The 17343-nt window shown below is 39.9% G+C and overlaps 2 protein-coding genes and 1 long non-coding RNA gene across 3 annotated transcripts; 1 reads left to right on the top strand and 2 right to left on the bottom strand.

Annotated features, from left to right (window-relative positions):
- Positions 1-170: 170 nt before the first annotated feature.
- Positions 171-3129, bottom strand: si:ch211-225p5.8 (uncharacterized protein LOC555567 homolog). Its single transcript, XM_046833962.1, has 5 exons — positions 2792-3129; positions 2163-2329; positions 1266-1503; positions 1035-1194; positions 171-681 (listed from the first exon to the last, which is right to left on the bottom strand). Exons 1-5 carry the CDS (start codon positions 2841-2843, stop codon positions 636-638), a joined length of 663 nt encoding a protein of 220 aa, XP_046689918.1. The 5' UTR covers positions 2844-3129; the 3' UTR covers positions 171-635.
- Positions 3130-5384: 2255 nt separating this feature from the next.
- On the top strand, positions 5385-13062 carry LOC124375520 (protein asteroid homolog 1-like). The gene is made up of 5 exons (XM_046833961.1): positions 5385-5519; positions 6654-7964; positions 8173-8389; positions 9361-9529; positions 11988-13062. The coding sequence occupies exons 2-5, from the start codon at positions 6666-6668 to the stop codon at positions 12364-12366; spliced, it is 2064 nt and encodes a 687-aa protein (XP_046689917.1). The 5' UTR covers positions 5385-5519; positions 6654-6665; the 3' UTR covers positions 12367-13062.
- A 137-nt stretch (positions 13063-13199) lies between these two features.
- LOC124375522 lies at positions 13200-15928 on the bottom strand. Its single transcript, XR_006923701.1, has 3 exons — positions 15783-15928; positions 14429-14515; positions 13200-13974 (listed from the first exon to the last, which is right to left on the bottom strand). It is a non-coding gene; the product is annotated as an uncharacterized LOC124375522 (long non-coding RNA).
- Between the last annotated feature and the right edge of the window lie 1415 nt (positions 15929-17343).

Below are 17343 nucleotides of genomic sequence, written 5' to 3'. Positions count from 1 at the left end.
AATCTAACTAACAAATAAACATTTAATTAAATGAGATAATTATCTCATCTCTTATCTAATTTACAAATAATCACACCTGGAATTAGGCTGTTTCACTAATATAACTGTAAACTGGGAATTAGCATTATAGTGGAGTGAAAAGGCTTCTTTACATACAGGCATTAAACAGTGCTAACAAAAAAACTTTAATAAGAGCAAACAGCTTTACTTGCAAACTAGCATAAAGGAAAACTAGCATTAAAGTTCAAATACTTAGCAAATACACTAACATAATAGTAAACCGAGTTACTTTCAAATTAGCATAGCAGTGAAATGCTAACATTCATCCTGCAAACTAACAGAACAGGTAACAGTGTTACAAACGATCATACCATTAAATATACAACTTCACAAACTAGCATGAAAATAGACATATACTAGCATGACAGAAAAATATGCTAATTTAAATAGGTTTGGTAAAATACAAATTAGCAGAGAAGTAAATGGATGAAGTTAGAAAGTTACTGATCATCATTGTGTAGTCAGTGGCTGAGGCTAAATCAGGAGCGCTAGATAATAATAATAATAATAATAATAATAATAATAATAATAATAATAATAATAATACTAATGAATAAGACTGACAGGAAGTGCGGCTATTCCAAGTGCACGCCATCACAAGTGTCCTTCGAGTCGATAAGTCTGCAAGTAAAAATCAGATCAGAGGCAAAAACAAATCAATCAACAGATTAAAAGGAATGAAATCAAATTTTACAGAAAAGTATTTGTTTGTTGATAAGAAAAAGAAGAGCAGAAAAAAAGAACTTTAGAGGTGTGGATTAGGGTCAGATCTTCAGCCGCTGACTAGCAGTTTCCTTTGCTAGCTAATGACTGTATTAATTAGTTGTTCGCATGTATTGTAGCTCATCAATACAGTTAGCTACTTTTAGTTAGCTATTAGCTGTTACACATGTCAATAAATCCTGGCAGAAAACATACACAAAGATGCTGAAGGAACTTTAACTTTATATCAAATATAATCTTCAGGCTCTCACTTGTTTTTTTCACGGAGAGCTTTTCTGGCCTCGCGAGCCTCGTTCTCAGCCGAGATCTTTTTGTAGCAGTAGACCAGCACGGCGATCAGCCACAGCTGCAGCCCCACGATGGTCACGTACATCATGATCTCTGAAATCACTGCGGTCAACTCAGGCTTCTCTGAAGAACACAAAACACAACAATTAAATCAATAAATTAATATATAAATATATATAAATTGAAAACGTTACCTTCTGCCAGGACAATGAGCTCCACTGTTTTCTTGATGGTCACGTGTTCGTCACCGAGTGGTAGGAAAAGCGTGCGCTCAAACGTGCACGTGTAAGTGCCGACGTCGTCAAACGTGACGTTCAGGTTGGCAATGGCTCCAATCTGGAGATCCTCCGTGCCTTTGGTTCCTCTCCACTCCAGACGAGAGTTGAAGTCCTCATGCAGGATGGTGGATCTCGGGTATTCATAATGAAAGATCTGAGAGTCAGGAGAGAGAAGCTCACTGATGCTATGATCACACTAGCGAGTTATAAACAAAATGTTATTTGTTTTGTCGTAAGTGCGTAGCGACTGAAAATGTTGTCTCTTGTGGGCGTGGCCTGTTCAACATTATTAATTACAATGTAAGAGCTACATGAGCAACTATTTAAACACACTAGAACTTTAGCACTGTTCATTGACTACATGCTTCAGTTTATCTTCACTCTCCGATTAGCAAAGCGAGTTAACTGTATTCTCACATGGTTATACGATGTGGTGGATGAGAGGAGAAAATAAAAACCACACTTATACACTGTAAACAGGAGCTAATCACAGTTATCATGACAAAATCATGAGTGGGAACAGAAACGTTGAATCACACGCTCTGTGGAATCGACTGGAGAATCATTCCTGCAGAAATCCTGATTCTGAAATCACAGCTCTGTGTCACGTCTGCAGAAAATCAAACATTTCCTGACAAGTCTTTCAGGAAAAAAAACATCAAAATTCCACCTTAAATGAAGTCAGTGGGTAACAACAAGGTTCTGATGAACAACTTTCATCCCAATTATGCCTACAGATGTGACACAGAACATCATCATCATCATCAGTAAGGATCATGATTCTGGTTGTCTGGAGTTTTTGATCTCACTGACGTGGAAGGAATCGTTTCCTCCGGCGGGTTTAAAATGCCAGTCCACCGTCGCAGCACCGCTGACTTCCTCACGCTTCTTACAGGAGATGCATCCTAACAGGAACTCCTTCCCGACCACTGCCTCCGTCATGGAGTCCACCTCGGCACAGCTGGCATCGCACCATCCAGCTGTGCGATACAAACACAAACACACCAATCAAATAAACACACTTCGGTCACATGATTTACCCCACATTAGATCTGCCTTCTGATTGGTCATCAGGCGTTAATGAATTCTTTACAACAGCGGGTTTATGCAGTATGACTGCGTTATCGTTTCTGTAGTAGATGAGTAGACGCTTCATACAATCGCAGGAAAGATAAACGTGTGCAATAGCAGATGTGGTGAAGATTCCTGGAAGGAGAAATGTGTTTATTTGATATTTATGGAAGGAGCCTCCAGTGTCAGGGGAAGTGTGTTTATAGCTGCTATAACGGAAATCAGAAGAGGAACTGATCTAACATTAAATAATGTAACTATAAATGGCTAAAAACCGTGACGTTCATTTAAGTAACACAATTCCGTGGCGTAAAAGGAATAAAAACAACAACAGGAATAAATAAATGATGAAAATAAAATAATAAACTTACACAACATCAGGATGAGGCAAAGAGCCCAGAGAGACGAGATATCTGGAGACATTGTGAGAAAATTGCTTTAAAACCGTATCATGAGTGAAAATATCTTCAGGATGTGACGTTTTAGATGTTTGGCCTCGGCTTCGTCTTCCTCAGAGTAAATGATATAAACACAGATTTTCCCTCCGTTAAACTTTTGAAACACTCCAGTTAAATCCGGTGTAGTGTGTGTGTGTGTGTGTGTGTGTGTGTGTGTGTGTGTGTGTGTTTTCTTGTGTCTTCCTCGTGTTCAGCAGAGCTAAGTTTAGCCCCTGTGAATGTGTGTTCATGTGACACCACCTTCGATGGAACTTGAGTCTGGGCCGTGACCTGGTGTTCAGCGTTACATGCAAAACTTTACACAAACGTACACAAATGTTCCCTCGTGAGTTTTTTGCTCTGAGCTCTGAGGCACGCTTACAACCCCAGACTAGCATCAGACCAAACATTCAGCCTTATTCTGCTGTATTCTTTTCTTTTTCTCACCTGTTTAGCCAGATGTGATGAAGTGCAGAGAAAAATGAGGAATTAGAGAATTGATGCAGAACAGCATGTGACCACTGTCATTTTCAAATCACGTTTCCTTTATTATAATAGTTACTAGTTATTATTAGGGTTTTTCATTATTTGTGTTGCATACTGATATTAATATATATCTTTTTATGTTTAAACATGAATGAATGCATTTTTAAGGTTTTTTTTAGAGGGTCTGTGCAGAAATGGATTAAACACTAAATATATTGAAAGTTCAGATGTGACACCATGGCACTGATATCATCACACACTTCCTCTACACACATGCTGGAGCTGTTTGTTACTAAACTGGGCTGAGGCTCGTGTTTCTCACGTTTCTGGGTGTCATGATTAGTTTGTCGACTAGAGGGAAACAAAGTTCAACAGCGCTTTTATTACAGTTGTTCTCAGTTGCTTTGGATCGTTTCTCGAATCCTCCTTAATGTTTGCAAATCAGTGCAAAACAATGTGTATGAAAAGCAAAGCCCAGTTGATTTCTTGCAATAGCCCGAACCTTTCTCAAAACTCTTAGTTCATCTCTTAAAAGTAAGTATTTGTGTCAATGAACATCTCATTAAAATCAGAATGAAACGTCCTTTTACCAAAAGCAACCAGAAAATTATTTTATGATGTGCACAATGACAAAATAATGGGGTGGTTGAACAAGTAGTTTGGAGAATTTCATGTCTGATCTGAGAAACGCTCCAAAGCAACTGAGAAAAACTGTAAAACCCCTGTTATAAATATCACGTATACGCTCCCTGTCATTCCTCCCACTCAACACCAGAGGGCACCACTGTTACCAAGACTGTTTTTCATTAGACTACAGTACTGCCTGGGAACTAATTACAGACTCCTCCCAGTTCCCAACAGGAGAACTACAAATAGGACACAGTCACAAACACATTGTTGTGTTTTGACGTACTAATTGTTTGTTGATGTCAGCCGGTATTACCAAGTTCTCGCTTTGCCAAGTTCCACGTTTCCATGTTCTAGAGATTTCACGTTTTTGGCGTATGACTGTTTACCTAGGTTTATAATTGTTTGCTGCCTGCCACGACCTTTGCCTGTTTTTTGGATTACACTTTGTCTTTTCTTGTGTGTATTTGCTTGCCGTTGTCGCCCCTGCCTGTTTAAACCACTCGTCTTTAATAAAGCCAAGCATGCCTGTCACACCATCGTCACACCATCGTCACGCCATCATCACGCTATCGTCACGCCATCATCACACCATCATCACGCCATCGTCACGCCATCATCACGCCATCGTCACGCCATCATCACGCCATCGTCATGCCAAGTCTCCCTTAGTTACAGTAAAGCAAAGTTATTTTTATCCATTTAAATAACATTTAACATTCACGATTCAAGTTCTAGTTGTCACTTAAGATATAGCAGCTGTAAACACATGTTCTCTAGTAGAAGTCAGAAAGCGCTGACACTGGAGACTCCTTTCATACATGTTCATTGTATAAACGTCTCCTTACAGCAAGCTTCACATGTACACACAGTTTTCTATTCATGAAACACCGAAATGCTTTTATGGAAAAACTAATCAACACCTCTGACAACTCGGATCAGAGAACTGAACAGAGGTTTGGAATAAAGTCTTGGTTTAATCACTGAGGGTTTAATAATCGTTATTCAGTTTGTTTCAGTTAGTGTATTTTCTCTAATAAAACATTCACATAATTGTCCCAGGAGCAGAAATAGTGTAGAAATCATTCAAAATATTTATTCTATATAAGGATTAATAATAATAATAATAATAATAATAATAATAATAATAATAATAATAATAATAACTGGTATGTAACATAAATGCACATGCACTAAAAGTCGTTCTGTTTTAGAAACTGTATTGTTAAATAGAATAAAATGAGCAGAGATGAATAAATAAACACTAAAGGAATGTTGGGCACGAGCTTATCTGCACGTGAAACCGAACCCGTGCAGCTTTCGCTTTTCTCCAATCTTTTAAGTTTCGGTTTCCTGATAAGGGGATGCAGCGCCCCTAGCGGCCGCGTGGCAAATCACCCTCCCTCTGCTGCAGAGCAAACACAGAGAGAAGTTCACAGAGCTTCAGAAACTCATCGTGTGGTCTGAGACGCAGAACCTCAGAAGAACTTCAGTCCTACAGGCTCTTCTCCTGAGCGGTTATTGACTCACAGCTCTAAAGGCAATTGAGGTAAAACTCAAGATTCCATAAACATCAAAAGTATTGTTTCATTAAATACATAAAGGCTGAGTTTAGTTTCGTTTTATTTTTAATATGACTTAAATGTGAAGACGCTGATGATCAATGTTCACAATTAAACCTTTATTATTATTATTATTATTATTATTAATATTATTATTATCATGTTTGTGTAACACTGTACAGTGTGTGTTGTTTACATCATGTGATAACTCAGTGGTTAAGATGTTGAGTTTTGGATCAGAAGGTTGTGAGTTCAATTTCCAGCAAAACCAAGCAGATGTATAAGTGTACCAAATGCAATAAATATAAAGTAAGAATTAGATTAGAAATCAGATGTTTTTGTTATTTAAACAGTTTTTACTTCATGCACAGTTTATGCATATTTTTGTCTGCTGGGTTTTGTCCAGTAATCAAATTTAGAATTTAGAACAAAATTTCAGAAGTACAAAGTTAATAAACAGTGAATAATGCAAGTCTGGAACCATGTAACTCATTAAAAAAGAAATGATTCAGTAAAAGAAAAGTGATATGACTTCTGCCCGTCACTGTGCTGTTGTGCTGTAACACGGCAGAGAAGTGCAGGTTTTTTATAAAGTGCATATATACCCCCTAAAAAACCTCACAATTAAACAAAAGACAAAATGATTTGACATAGAAACAAAACTATAACCTAAAAGGTGGAACAAAGTTCTTAAGCAGGGTGGTGGAGCCATACTGTCAGGTGATCAGGAAGGTGGCATGATGTCCTCAGCTGAGCAGAGAAAATCCAAAGTGGTGCCATGAGAAGGTGGAGATGTTTACAGGTGCACAGTGAGGCAGAGCAGCATGCACAGCAGGTCAGTCAGACTGAGTGAGATTGTTATGAGGGCAGGAAGGCAGAGCCACATCCCCAGCATGGGGCAGAACGACTCCCAGAGTGGAGGAAGGTGTGTGGATTATGATTCTAAGCAGGATGGGAGACACTTCCCATAGACTTCTTCAAGGTCCTGCCTGATATCAGGCCTAGTCAGGAGCTGAAGGTGGTAAAATAGTAGCTATACAACTGTCTATAATAAAAGACTGATTGTCCGATTTTTCAGGGAAACTCAATATACTTTCATTGTTTTATATTTCATGCACCAGATTTTGCTCATTATGGGAGTCCACGGTCTTCACGGCTATATTAAGAGCAACACTGAGTTCCTGAAGACACGCTGCTTCAGAGAAAGCAAACTCATCATCGATGGATCCAGTTTGTTCCTCTTTCTTTACCACGGGTCTCACATGGATCAAGCACATGGTGGAGATTATGCCGAGTTTGAGAAAACGATTAAGCAGTTTTTCAAAAATCTCAGTATCTGTAATATCGAGCCATACGTGCTGCTCAATGGAGGGGACGACCTCAGGGGGAAAAAACTTGAAAGAAAGAAGACAAACCGCCAAAAAGTTATCATCAAAGCTGACAGGTTGTCTAAGGGGTGTTCAGAAGAAGTTTTACCCATTCTCCTCAAAAATGTGTTCAAGCAGGTCCTCCGGAAACTCGGAGTTCCCTTTATACAGTGTCTGGCAGAGGCAACTTGTGAAGCGGCCGCTTTGGCGAGTGAGTGGAAGTGTCCAGTTCTGTCCAACAACAGCGACTTCTACATCTTCATTATCAAAAGTGGATTTTTGCCCCTTAGTCATTTCCAGTGGAGGAAATTGAGTCTGCTGAGGGGCAAAACCAAAATGTTCATTCCTACAAAGTCATACCATGTTCTAAATCTCTGCAGCGCTTTTAACCGCATGAATAAATATCATCTTCCACTTTTTGCCATCATCTTAGGCACCAGCCACACCAAACTGGACAAGAGTGAACTTCCAAACTTTGCAAAGTTCTCAACTAGACCTGGAGGAACCGCCCAGATCGATGGTTTGCTCATGTGGTTATCACGTTTTCCCAGCCCAAAAGAAGCCATCCCTGCTCTCCTCAGCCCTCTGGGGAAGAACCGGAAATCAGCCACTATTCGATCAGCAATATATCAGGGAATGGCAGAGTACAGACTCAATCCCAGCTCCATAGCCCAGTTCTTTATAAGTGGAGAACCTCAGGGAAGAACTCCAGGCCCTTTAGAGAACCTGCCCGACTGGAGTCTGAAACCTCTGGCAGAAGGAAAGCTGGCATCCACTGTCATTGATGTCCTGACACTGCAGAGGGTCATGTTGAACTTCCAGGTGGAGGATTTTGGGCTGAGCAGCAGCAACGAGACGTCTCGACCGATACGACAGGTGATGTACGGGGTCCTGCTGTGTACCAGGTGGCAGAAAGTCGGTAAACGTAGCAGGTCTTCTGGAGAGGAACCGGAACACAGTGTGGAGGAGTTCGACAGGACGGGAACGATGCTGACCAGCTCCATGGTTCCAGCAGTTTTACCACAATGTGTAGCAACAAACCTTCACCTGGACTCACTGTGGGAGGTAGAGCTGAGGGGTCATCTCTGATATCTGATAGCTGGTTAGATTAGATTGTTTGTAACTTACTGGAAAATATTTTATTTTACAAATCACATAGTATGAGCACTTTTCCAGGAGTTCCACATGGTTCTCTTGGGTTTGTGATTTATGCTTATGCATTTATGCTGATGATACTTCCACTGATATCATGACTTCTGATCTTCTGTTGTAGACACCAGAAAGTTTACGTCTGCAGATCCTGCTGGATGCACTCGGTGTATCTCCATTGTTTAATTTGCACCTCATCCCAGCAAATCTGCAGCTTGCCTCGTACGTCACAGGTTTCTGGCTAAAGCATGCAGAACCCGAGCCGAAAGCTGAAATATTCTGGGCTTTACTTGTCGGCCTGGTCTACGGACACCTGTGCAGAGACCATCCGACTGCCATAGGTAAAGATCAGACTGACTAGTAAGTACGGATCAGATTGAGGATGATCAGACAGAGGCAGTGAATGAAAAGACCAGACGAGATGAAGATCAGAGAGTGATCAGAACAATAAGATCTTCACAATCAGAGTAAGTTGAATATGGATCAGACTGAGATAGGGATAGAGAAAAACAAGATGTTTGGAGCGTTTCTCAGATCAGAAATGAAAAAAACTACTTCATGTTTATTTGTATTGAGCTTTTAATAATGAACATCGTCTCAGAGCAGCTTCATACAGATAATGTGGAGATAAAATGAAGATGTTGTTTATAAGTGTAAGTTTGTCTCTGATGAACAAGTCGGTGGAGACTGTGGTGAAGGAAAAACTCCCTGAGATGCAGAAGGAAGAAACCTTGAGAGGAACCAGACTCAAGAGGGAACCTCATCCTCATCTGGGTGCCACCAAATGTCCATTTATTACAGATAAACGATGTTGAGGTGCAGTGATGGAGATCAGAGCAAACTGTAGTCCTGAGTCAGTGTAGCAGACTGTTGATATTAACTACAGTCCAAATCCTCAGAGTTCCTGTTCTTACTCTGGAGTTTCATGGAACCACCCAAGGGGTTGATGAGAAACATCTCCAGCTGCACAGAGTCGCCTCCAATTGAAGAGAACATCATCCAGAGAAAGACCAGGACGAAGTGGGAAGATCTGAGTAGAAGAGGAGCAGGAACAGTGATCACTGGAACCTCAGGAGCATGTTTAGAGAGAGAGAGATAGAGAGAGAGAAAGAGAGAGAGAGAGAGAGAGAAAAGGGTGACAGGAAGAGAAGGATATGGATTATGATGTGTCCTATGATGGTTTGTGCTGTTTGTACAGATAGTTTTCAGAAAGCACTTTTATGGTTTATAAATGTGTGCAGTGTGGATACATGGACGTTGTAAGTTAGATGATCAGTGTGGTTGATATAATCACTTCTTCTCCTGTGTTTAGAGGCAGGATTGGTGATTTCCAGGATGAAAGTCCTGCAGGATTTAAAAGGTCAGGTGATGTTGGACCTGGAGCTGGCTCACAATTACAGTCAGTGGCAGTCGTGTCTGAAGTACAGCTTTGCTCTTAACCAGCTCCTGAACCATCCGGTACCAGAGCCGGAGTTATCCTGGTACGCTCACTCTTTACTCCTTACAACAATTTTGGAGATGTTAAGCCTCACTGCTGAACCTGTATGTTTGGAGTAGATTGTGTACAGCTTATAGGTCAAACAGTAAACAGTCATGAAGCCCCGCCCGTTAGTCTAGCGTTATTAAATAATCCTTTATTGTGGGCGTGGCAGATACCATATTGATTGACAGCTGCATAAAGCGGTAGTAATAATAAGATAAGATTTGGAATAGTGATGAGTCGTTTATTAACTATTCGCTTATTATGAAAGAGTCGTCTCAAAAGTGATTTGTTTATTTTCTACTGGTCCGAGTCGCTCGTTCTTTTGTCACGTGACTCCCACAGAGTGACACAAGACACAGTGCAATGATCTTTTTTTTCTTTGGTCAGAATCTTAAGATTATTGTTACAATATTTATAGGAGTCACGTAACGAAAGAACTAAATACACGAACCAGAAGATATGAGAGGTGAAGATACACATTCTGTTTATTATCATTTGTCCTTATAGCTGCATTGTAGCCTTCCTCACTTCACTTCTGTGTTAGCTGCTAGCATCATTAGCATTGATGTCATTATCGGTTGCTATTGGTTATGAGGATTCTTGATTGTGATCAGAAAAGTGCTTTACATTGAATTTTGTCTCAAGAAATAAAAAATAAGACGTGTGTTTGCATGCTGATGTTTAAAACATGAGCCATGTTTGGCATTGACTGAGCTTTTGTTCTGTTTTCATGTGCGTGTGTGTGTGTGTGCGTGTGTGTGTGCGTGTGTGTGTGTGCGTGTGTGTGTGTGTGCGTGTTCATTTGTTTATTTGTTTAACAGTGGATGTTTTCTCAAAGCAGCTTTACAGAGATAAAGAGGTTATAAAGCTGCATAAAAATATATAACTTCCTGAGATGGTATAAGGAAGAAACCATGAGAAGAACCAGACTCAAGAGGGAACCTCATCCTCATCTGGGTGCCACCAAATGTCCATTTATTACAGATAAACGATGTTGAGGTGCAGTGATGGAGATCAGAGCAAACTGTAGTCCTGAGTCAGTGTAGCAGACTGTTGATATTAACTACAGTCCAAATCCTCAGAGTTCCTGTTCTTACTCTGGAGTTTCATGGAACCACCCAAGGGTTGATGAGAAACATCTCCAGCTGCACAGAGTCGCCTCAATTGAAGAGAACATCATCCAGAGAAAGACCAGGACGAAGTGGGAAGATCTGAGTAGAAGAGGAGCAGGAACAGTGATCACTGGAACCTCAGGAGCATGTTTAGAGAGAGAGAGATAGAGAGAGAGAGAAAGAAAGAAAGAAAGAAAGAAAGAAAGAGAGAGAGAGATAGAGAGAGAGAGAGAGAGAAAGGGTGACAGGAAGAGAAGGATATGGAGTATGATGTGTCCTATGATGGTTTGTGCTGTTTGTACAGATAGTTTTCAGAAAGCACTTTAATGGTTTATACATGTGTGCAGTGTGGATACATGGACGTTGTAAGTTAGATGATCAGTGTGGTTGATATAATCACTTCTTCTCCTGTGTTTAGAGGCAGGATTGGTGATTTCAGGATGAAAGTCCTGCAGGATTTAAAAGGTCAGGTGATGTTGGACCTGGAGCTGGCTCACAATTACAGTCAGTGGCAGTCGTGTCTGAAGTACAGCTTTGCTCTTAACCAGCTCCTGAACCATCCGGTACCAGAGCCGGAGTTATCCTGGTACGCTCACTCTTTACTCCTTACAACAATTTTGGAGATGTTAAGCCTCACTGCTGAACCTGTATGTTTGGAGTAGATTGTGTACAGCTTGTAGGTCAAACAGTAAACAGTCATGAAGCCCCGCCCGTTAGTCTAGCGTTATTAAATAATCCTTTATTGTGGGCGTGGCAGATACCATATTGATTGACAGCTGCATAAAGCGGTAGTAATAATAAGATAAGATTTGGAATAGTGATGAGTCGTTTATTAACTATTCGTTTATTATGAAAGAGTCGTCTCAAAAAGTGATTTGTTTATTTTCTACTGGTCCGAGTCGCTCGTTCTTTTGTCACGTGACTCCCACAGAGTGACACAAGACACAGTGCAATGATCTTTTTTTTCTTTGGTCAGAATCTTAAGATTATTGTTACAATATTTATAGGAGTCACGTAACGAAAGAACTAAATACACGAACCAGAAGATATGAGAGGTGAAGATACACATTCTGTTTATTATCATTTGTCCTTATAGCTGCATTGTAGCCTTCCTCACTTCACTTCTGTGTTAGCTGCTAGCATCATTAGCATTGATGTCATTATCGGTTGCTATTGGTTACGAGGATTCTTGATTGTGATCAGAAAAGTGCTTTACATTGAATTTTGTCTCAAGAAATAAAAAATAAGACGTGTGTTTGCATGCTGATGTTTAAAACATGAGCCATGTTTGGCATTGACTGAGCTTTTGTTCTGTTTTCATGTGCGTGTGTGTGTGTGTGTCAGGTTGTACAGCGGCCCTTTGGTACACACTGTCGCGGATGAGCTGATGAGAGGCGCCGAACCCGAGTCTCTTCTCACCGGAGCCTCTGTGGCTGTGGATCTCTACAGGAACCTGCAGGCGGCGGTGGAGCGCGAGCTGGATGACGCCTTCATCATGAGGATGAGGACGAGGGCGGGACCAGGGCCGAGGGGACACAGGAACCGGAACGATCCGGCAGATGAATTAAACACAGTGTTTAAACACCTGGTAGCTGACGATGAAGAGGATGATGACGGAGACAAGATCTACGAAGAAACCTGCAGCGTTCGCACCAGACACGTGAGCCGAGCTCACATCCAAGATCCCCGAGCCAAGAAGTACGAGCGAGTGAAGTGGTGTTAGATACCGAGACTGGAGCACGGGACACGGCACCAGGAACAAACACCACTCTGTTTTATTATATTCATTTTGCCTTTTGCTTTTCTTTAAAGATTAAACGCATGAATTATTCACTTTTATTTAATACAGAATGATTTAGGAATATATATATATATATATATATATATAAATAACTAATATAATAATATAATCTAAATGTTATAGAAATAATGCCAAATCATATCTAATCAGGATTATAGGCAGAATGAATCTCTTTTTATTTTATGTATAAAGTGTTCAAATAAACAAAAATGAAACAAACCCCAGATATGTATTATTGATAAATATGATTGTGTTATTGTTGGTGCTTGTTTTTGACACAGTATCGGAACAGATAACTAAATTCTGAATAATTGTTAGTAAAGATGATAAATGATCAGGTTTCTGTGTGTTACTGATGTGTTACTGATGTATTGTGTGTTACTGATGTGTTACTGATGTATTGTGTGTTACTGATGTATTAATAAATTAATTTTTGGTTGGATTATTTTTTTACAGTGTTATAATTAAAGACACGTCCTATGAGCAGAAATAGTGTTAAATGAGAGTTTTAGTGTTTTATCTATAAATGTGTAAAAGTGTCGAAGTATTTTTTTACTTGCAATTATATAACTGTAGAAGGTAGAAGCTAACAGGTAACGAGCGATGCTAATTAATAAACCATGATAGCGTCTGCTCACTGCACGGGAAAATGATTCAACACTGCTGCTTACATGAGTCAAACAAACCATCACTGAACAAGTCAAATCATTTGAGTGAAAAAATCTGAAATACAATGAATCTGTATGAAAACAGAATGAATTCTGATCAATATTTAATAATTTCAGCAAAATTTCCCTCAGTGGTCCAACCCCCACAGGGGGCGCAGAATCTTTAAATAGAGCATGAATACATGAGGAATATAATCTGACATTCTCCAAGCTGGTATCCACACTGCTGGTGAACACTGTGTGAGAATGAAAGGTTTTTCTCTGTTTCTGCGTTTGAGATTTACATACATTTACATTACCCTCCTCCCTGCAGGATGGAAGATGGAGGCAGTTGTGATTGAGTCCTGAGTCTTACCCACTGAGCTACCACTGCCCCATATTATATTCTCCTCAGCGCAGGGGGGCAGAGGGACTTCCAAAGTGGTAGAGCATGAGTGTGTTGTTATGCCTGTCAGGATCAAAACCAACCCCCATATCCTTTCTAAAGATGTAGCCTCACCAGGAGTTGATTCAGAAGTCCATCTTCTACTTGTTGTTCCAATTCCCTGTCCATTATCCTGCATCAAGTTAACCAATTCACTTTGCATAAGAACCACTATTAGGCGAGGATTTTTCTGTCATTCCTTCTCCTCTTCTGGATTGTATCTTTTCTCCTCTGTCCAAATATTCTTCTATGTTCCTCGTTATATCAGTATACCCACAATGCAAACAGCATCCCCCAATCTCAAAATGTTGTGGCAATAAAACCTTGTCCATTACAGCCCAGGGTGGAACATGTCGTAGTTAGAGGAGAACGGACGAACTGAGCTGTGCAGCTGTACTGGTTCTGTCTCCTCCACTGATGGGTTTATTCCATCATCATCTAAAAACACAGGGTTCAAGTGTTTATTATATAAAACTCATCAAATAAACACACGATAACATCTCATACTAAACTGTCAGAAATGTCTAGAAACTTTAGAGAGATCTTTATGGACTTTTCTCTCCGTCCACAGACCTCATGGGAAATAACCGCAAATAAACTTTTATTTTATTTTTTTATTATAAACATATAAGATAAAAGTTCATTTTTAATAGCTGAAATATTTCATGTATCAGGTTTTGAGATCATTTGGAAAAAAGCTATGACTTTATATTAATCGAAATAAATAAAGAAATATTTGATTTATAATGATAACAACAACAACAACAACAACAACAACAATAATAATAATAATCTCACTTATTAAAAACCCAAACACTTAAAACTTTTGTGTTTTAGACAATATTTGTTTTATTTATTTTATTTGATAAATATTAAGCATTAGGACGCTAACCTCCACCCCTGAACCTGTCTCTGATCTGGTCCCAAAGCTGAGAAGAAAAGCTGCAGACAGAAGCCCACACAGCTCTCCAGAAGCCACCTGAAACAAACAATATAAATCATATATAAAAGAAAACATTTGTCTATTGTGCAGTAGAAAAGATTGTGTCCCCCATGGCTTTAATATGTGAATAAAAATAACTCAATTTATGTAGAAAAAGTAGAAATCCACTGTGTTCGTTATACAACATGGATGTCGTAAATTTCTGTAATGGCCGATTAAGGGGAAGTCGAACACGCTGGCTTTTATTCCAAAAAATTAAAAACACTATGAGTGTGAACAAAAGTCAATGTTCTGACACAAAGTGACACATCAGTAAAACAAAATATCACTAAATAATGGACAAGAGAACCCAAAATTAGAGACTATAAACACTGAGCAGTGAAGCTAGGAGCTAACGGATAATGTCGGACGCTAGCTAGAAACAAAGCTTACTGCGCAATAAAATATGCAACACTGCGACTTACACGTGTCAAACAAAAACATCACTAAACTACATCAGTACTCATTTGGGTGAAAGTAAAAATCTGAAATACAAATTATTCTAATTGTTATAAAATATCATGAATTCTACACGATGAGCTCTGGGATGAGCTCTGGAATAAACGGAGACGAAAAGCCGCCTCGAGACTTCTATGTTCTAATTCATCCCACCGTTTAGACAAGAATCACCGTCGTTGTCTCCTGCATCCAGGACGTTGTTTACATGAGCCATTATTATTATCTAACAGTCAAAGTAAAATAAAAGAATGGGGAGACGATGAGGATGAGATGATGAGAAAAACCGGAAAGGAATCGTGAAAAGAAAGGAAGAAGTTCAGCCCACCTCCCTAAATGGTCATTCGCCATCAAAAGTGTTCAGAGCTACTTACACGCTCACGTTCAATTCCAAGTTGATTTCTATTGCGCTTTTCACAATGGATATTGTCTCAAAGCAGGTTTACAGAATGTAAGAATTATAGAACAAAAACTTGAATATAATTGAATGATGTGTGTTTATTCCCTGATGAGCAGCCTGGGGAGATTGTGACATAAAAATCTCCCTTAGATGAATGAGGAAGAAACCTTGAGAGGAACCAGACTCTAAAGAGGAACCTCATCCACATCTGGGTGACATAAAGTGTGTGATTATCGTCTTAAAACACTACAGAACAAACGCTAACTAAAAGGTGTGAAACCATCTATCAGCCAGGTGAGAATAATTTTGCGATCACGTTTCAGGAAGAACTCATCATCATGGTGATCAACGTGCTTTCAGGCTGAGAAATAAAATTAATTCAGAAGAGTGGAAAAGTGCGATTCAAACCTGCTCATTACGATTGTCTGCGTCTCTCAACACTCCTCGATGAGAAAATAAATAAGTAGAAAATAAAATCCTGTGACATTTGGAGAGCTGGTGTCCACACTGCTGCTGAAAACTGTGGGAGGATGAAAGCTTCCAGGAAATGAACTCTATATATACGTGGTCTGAGGGAACTTAACGCTTGTCCAGTCACATGTTTTTTAGAGAACTTAAAAATCTATTACTAAACTCAACCTCAATGACGTGTAAAGATCAGGAAGCCACAGAGTTCAGAACTATCAGCACACATCAAAACAAAGAACCAGGATTTGTTTCAGGTTTGTGTTTTCCAGCAGAATATTAATAGTTCCTCCTGCTGTGTGTTGTGTTTTATTATCAGATGTTTACTGATGTTAACAGTATGTTGTGGTTGGTGACTGTAGATATGTAGAAGAGAGAAAGGAGGAAAGAGTCCGACTAAACCAGTGAAACTCACCACAACCACTTACAGAACAAGATCATCTGTTAAAACAACAAAACACATGACTCACTTGGCAGCAGGAAGCAGTAACACAGAACAACGTCCTGAAAATACACAACCAACTAATATCTGCATGCTGCGACACACACACACACACACACACACACACACAAAATCACACACACACACACACACACACACACACACACACACACACACACACACACACACACACACACACACACACAAAATCACACACACACACACACACACACACACACACACACACACACACACACACACACACACACACACACACACACACACACACACACACAAAATCACACACACACACACACACACACACACACACACACACACAAAATCACACACACACACACACACACACACACACACACAAAATCACACACACAAAATCACACACACACACACACACACACACACACACACACACACACACACACAAAATCACACACACACACACACAAAATCACACACACACACACACACACACACACACAAACAAAATCTCACACACACACACACACACACACATACAAAATCACACACACACACACACAAAATCACACGCACAAACATACAAAATCACACACACACACACACACACAAACAAAATCTCACACACACACACAAACAAAATCTCACACACACACACACACACACACACACACAAAATCACAAACACACACACACACATACAAAATCACACACACACACACACACACACACACACAACGTGAGGCTACATCATAATGTCTGCTGCAATCACGCTTAATGGGTTCCTCCATCCCCATGCCAGGTTCTTACAACATGGCCCACATTCTCCCATTTCAGACTACACAACACTGTCACAGCAGAAGAACAAATGGATGCAGAGCAGATGAGAAACTTTGTCAATGTTTCTTCCACCGATCAGCTCTGGTCCAAAACTGGTTTCACGATCATCCACAATTTTTTACTCCAATATCTCCCACCCTTTTTTTACCCTATTGAAAGGTTTTTTGGCGGTAGAAGGCGGTAGAAGGTTTACAATCTCCAGCCCTATGTCAGTATACCCTTCAT

Source organism: Silurus meridionalis, chromosome 21, assembly GCF_014805685.1.
Source record: "Silurus meridionalis isolate SWU-2019-XX chromosome 21, ASM1480568v1, whole genome shotgun sequence".
Classification (NCBI taxonomy): domain Eukaryota; kingdom Metazoa; phylum Chordata; class Actinopteri; order Siluriformes; family Siluridae; genus Silurus; species Silurus meridionalis.
Note: the sequence above shows the minus strand (reverse complement) of the source record. Positions and strands in the feature narration are given on the sequence as shown.

Coding starts and splice junctions, on each gene's coding strand:
- si:ch211-225p5.8 (XM_046833962.1), bottom strand. CDS start 2,843: ATGTCTCCAGATATCTCGTCTCTCTGGGCTCTTTGCCTCATCCTGATG. Junction 1,504..2,162: donor GAGGAAACGATTCCTTCCAC/GTCAGTGAGATC, acceptor CCTGACTCTCAG/ATCTTTCATTATGAATACCC. Junction 682..1,034: donor GCTCTCCGTGAAAAAAACAA/GTGAGAGCCTGA, acceptor TTTTACTTGCAG/ACTTATCGACTCGAAGGACA.
- LOC124375520 (XM_046833961.1), top strand. CDS start 6,666: ATGGGAGTCCACGGTCTTCACGGCTATATTAAGAGCAACACTGAGTTC. Junction 7,965..8,172: donor ACCTGGACTCACTGTGGGAG/GTAGAGCTGAGG, acceptor CTTCTGTTGTAG/ACACCAGAAAGTTTACGTCT. Junction 9,530..11,987: donor CCAGAGCCGGAGTTATCCTG/GTACGCTCACTC, acceptor TGTGTGTGTCAG/GTTGTACAGCGGCCCTTTGG.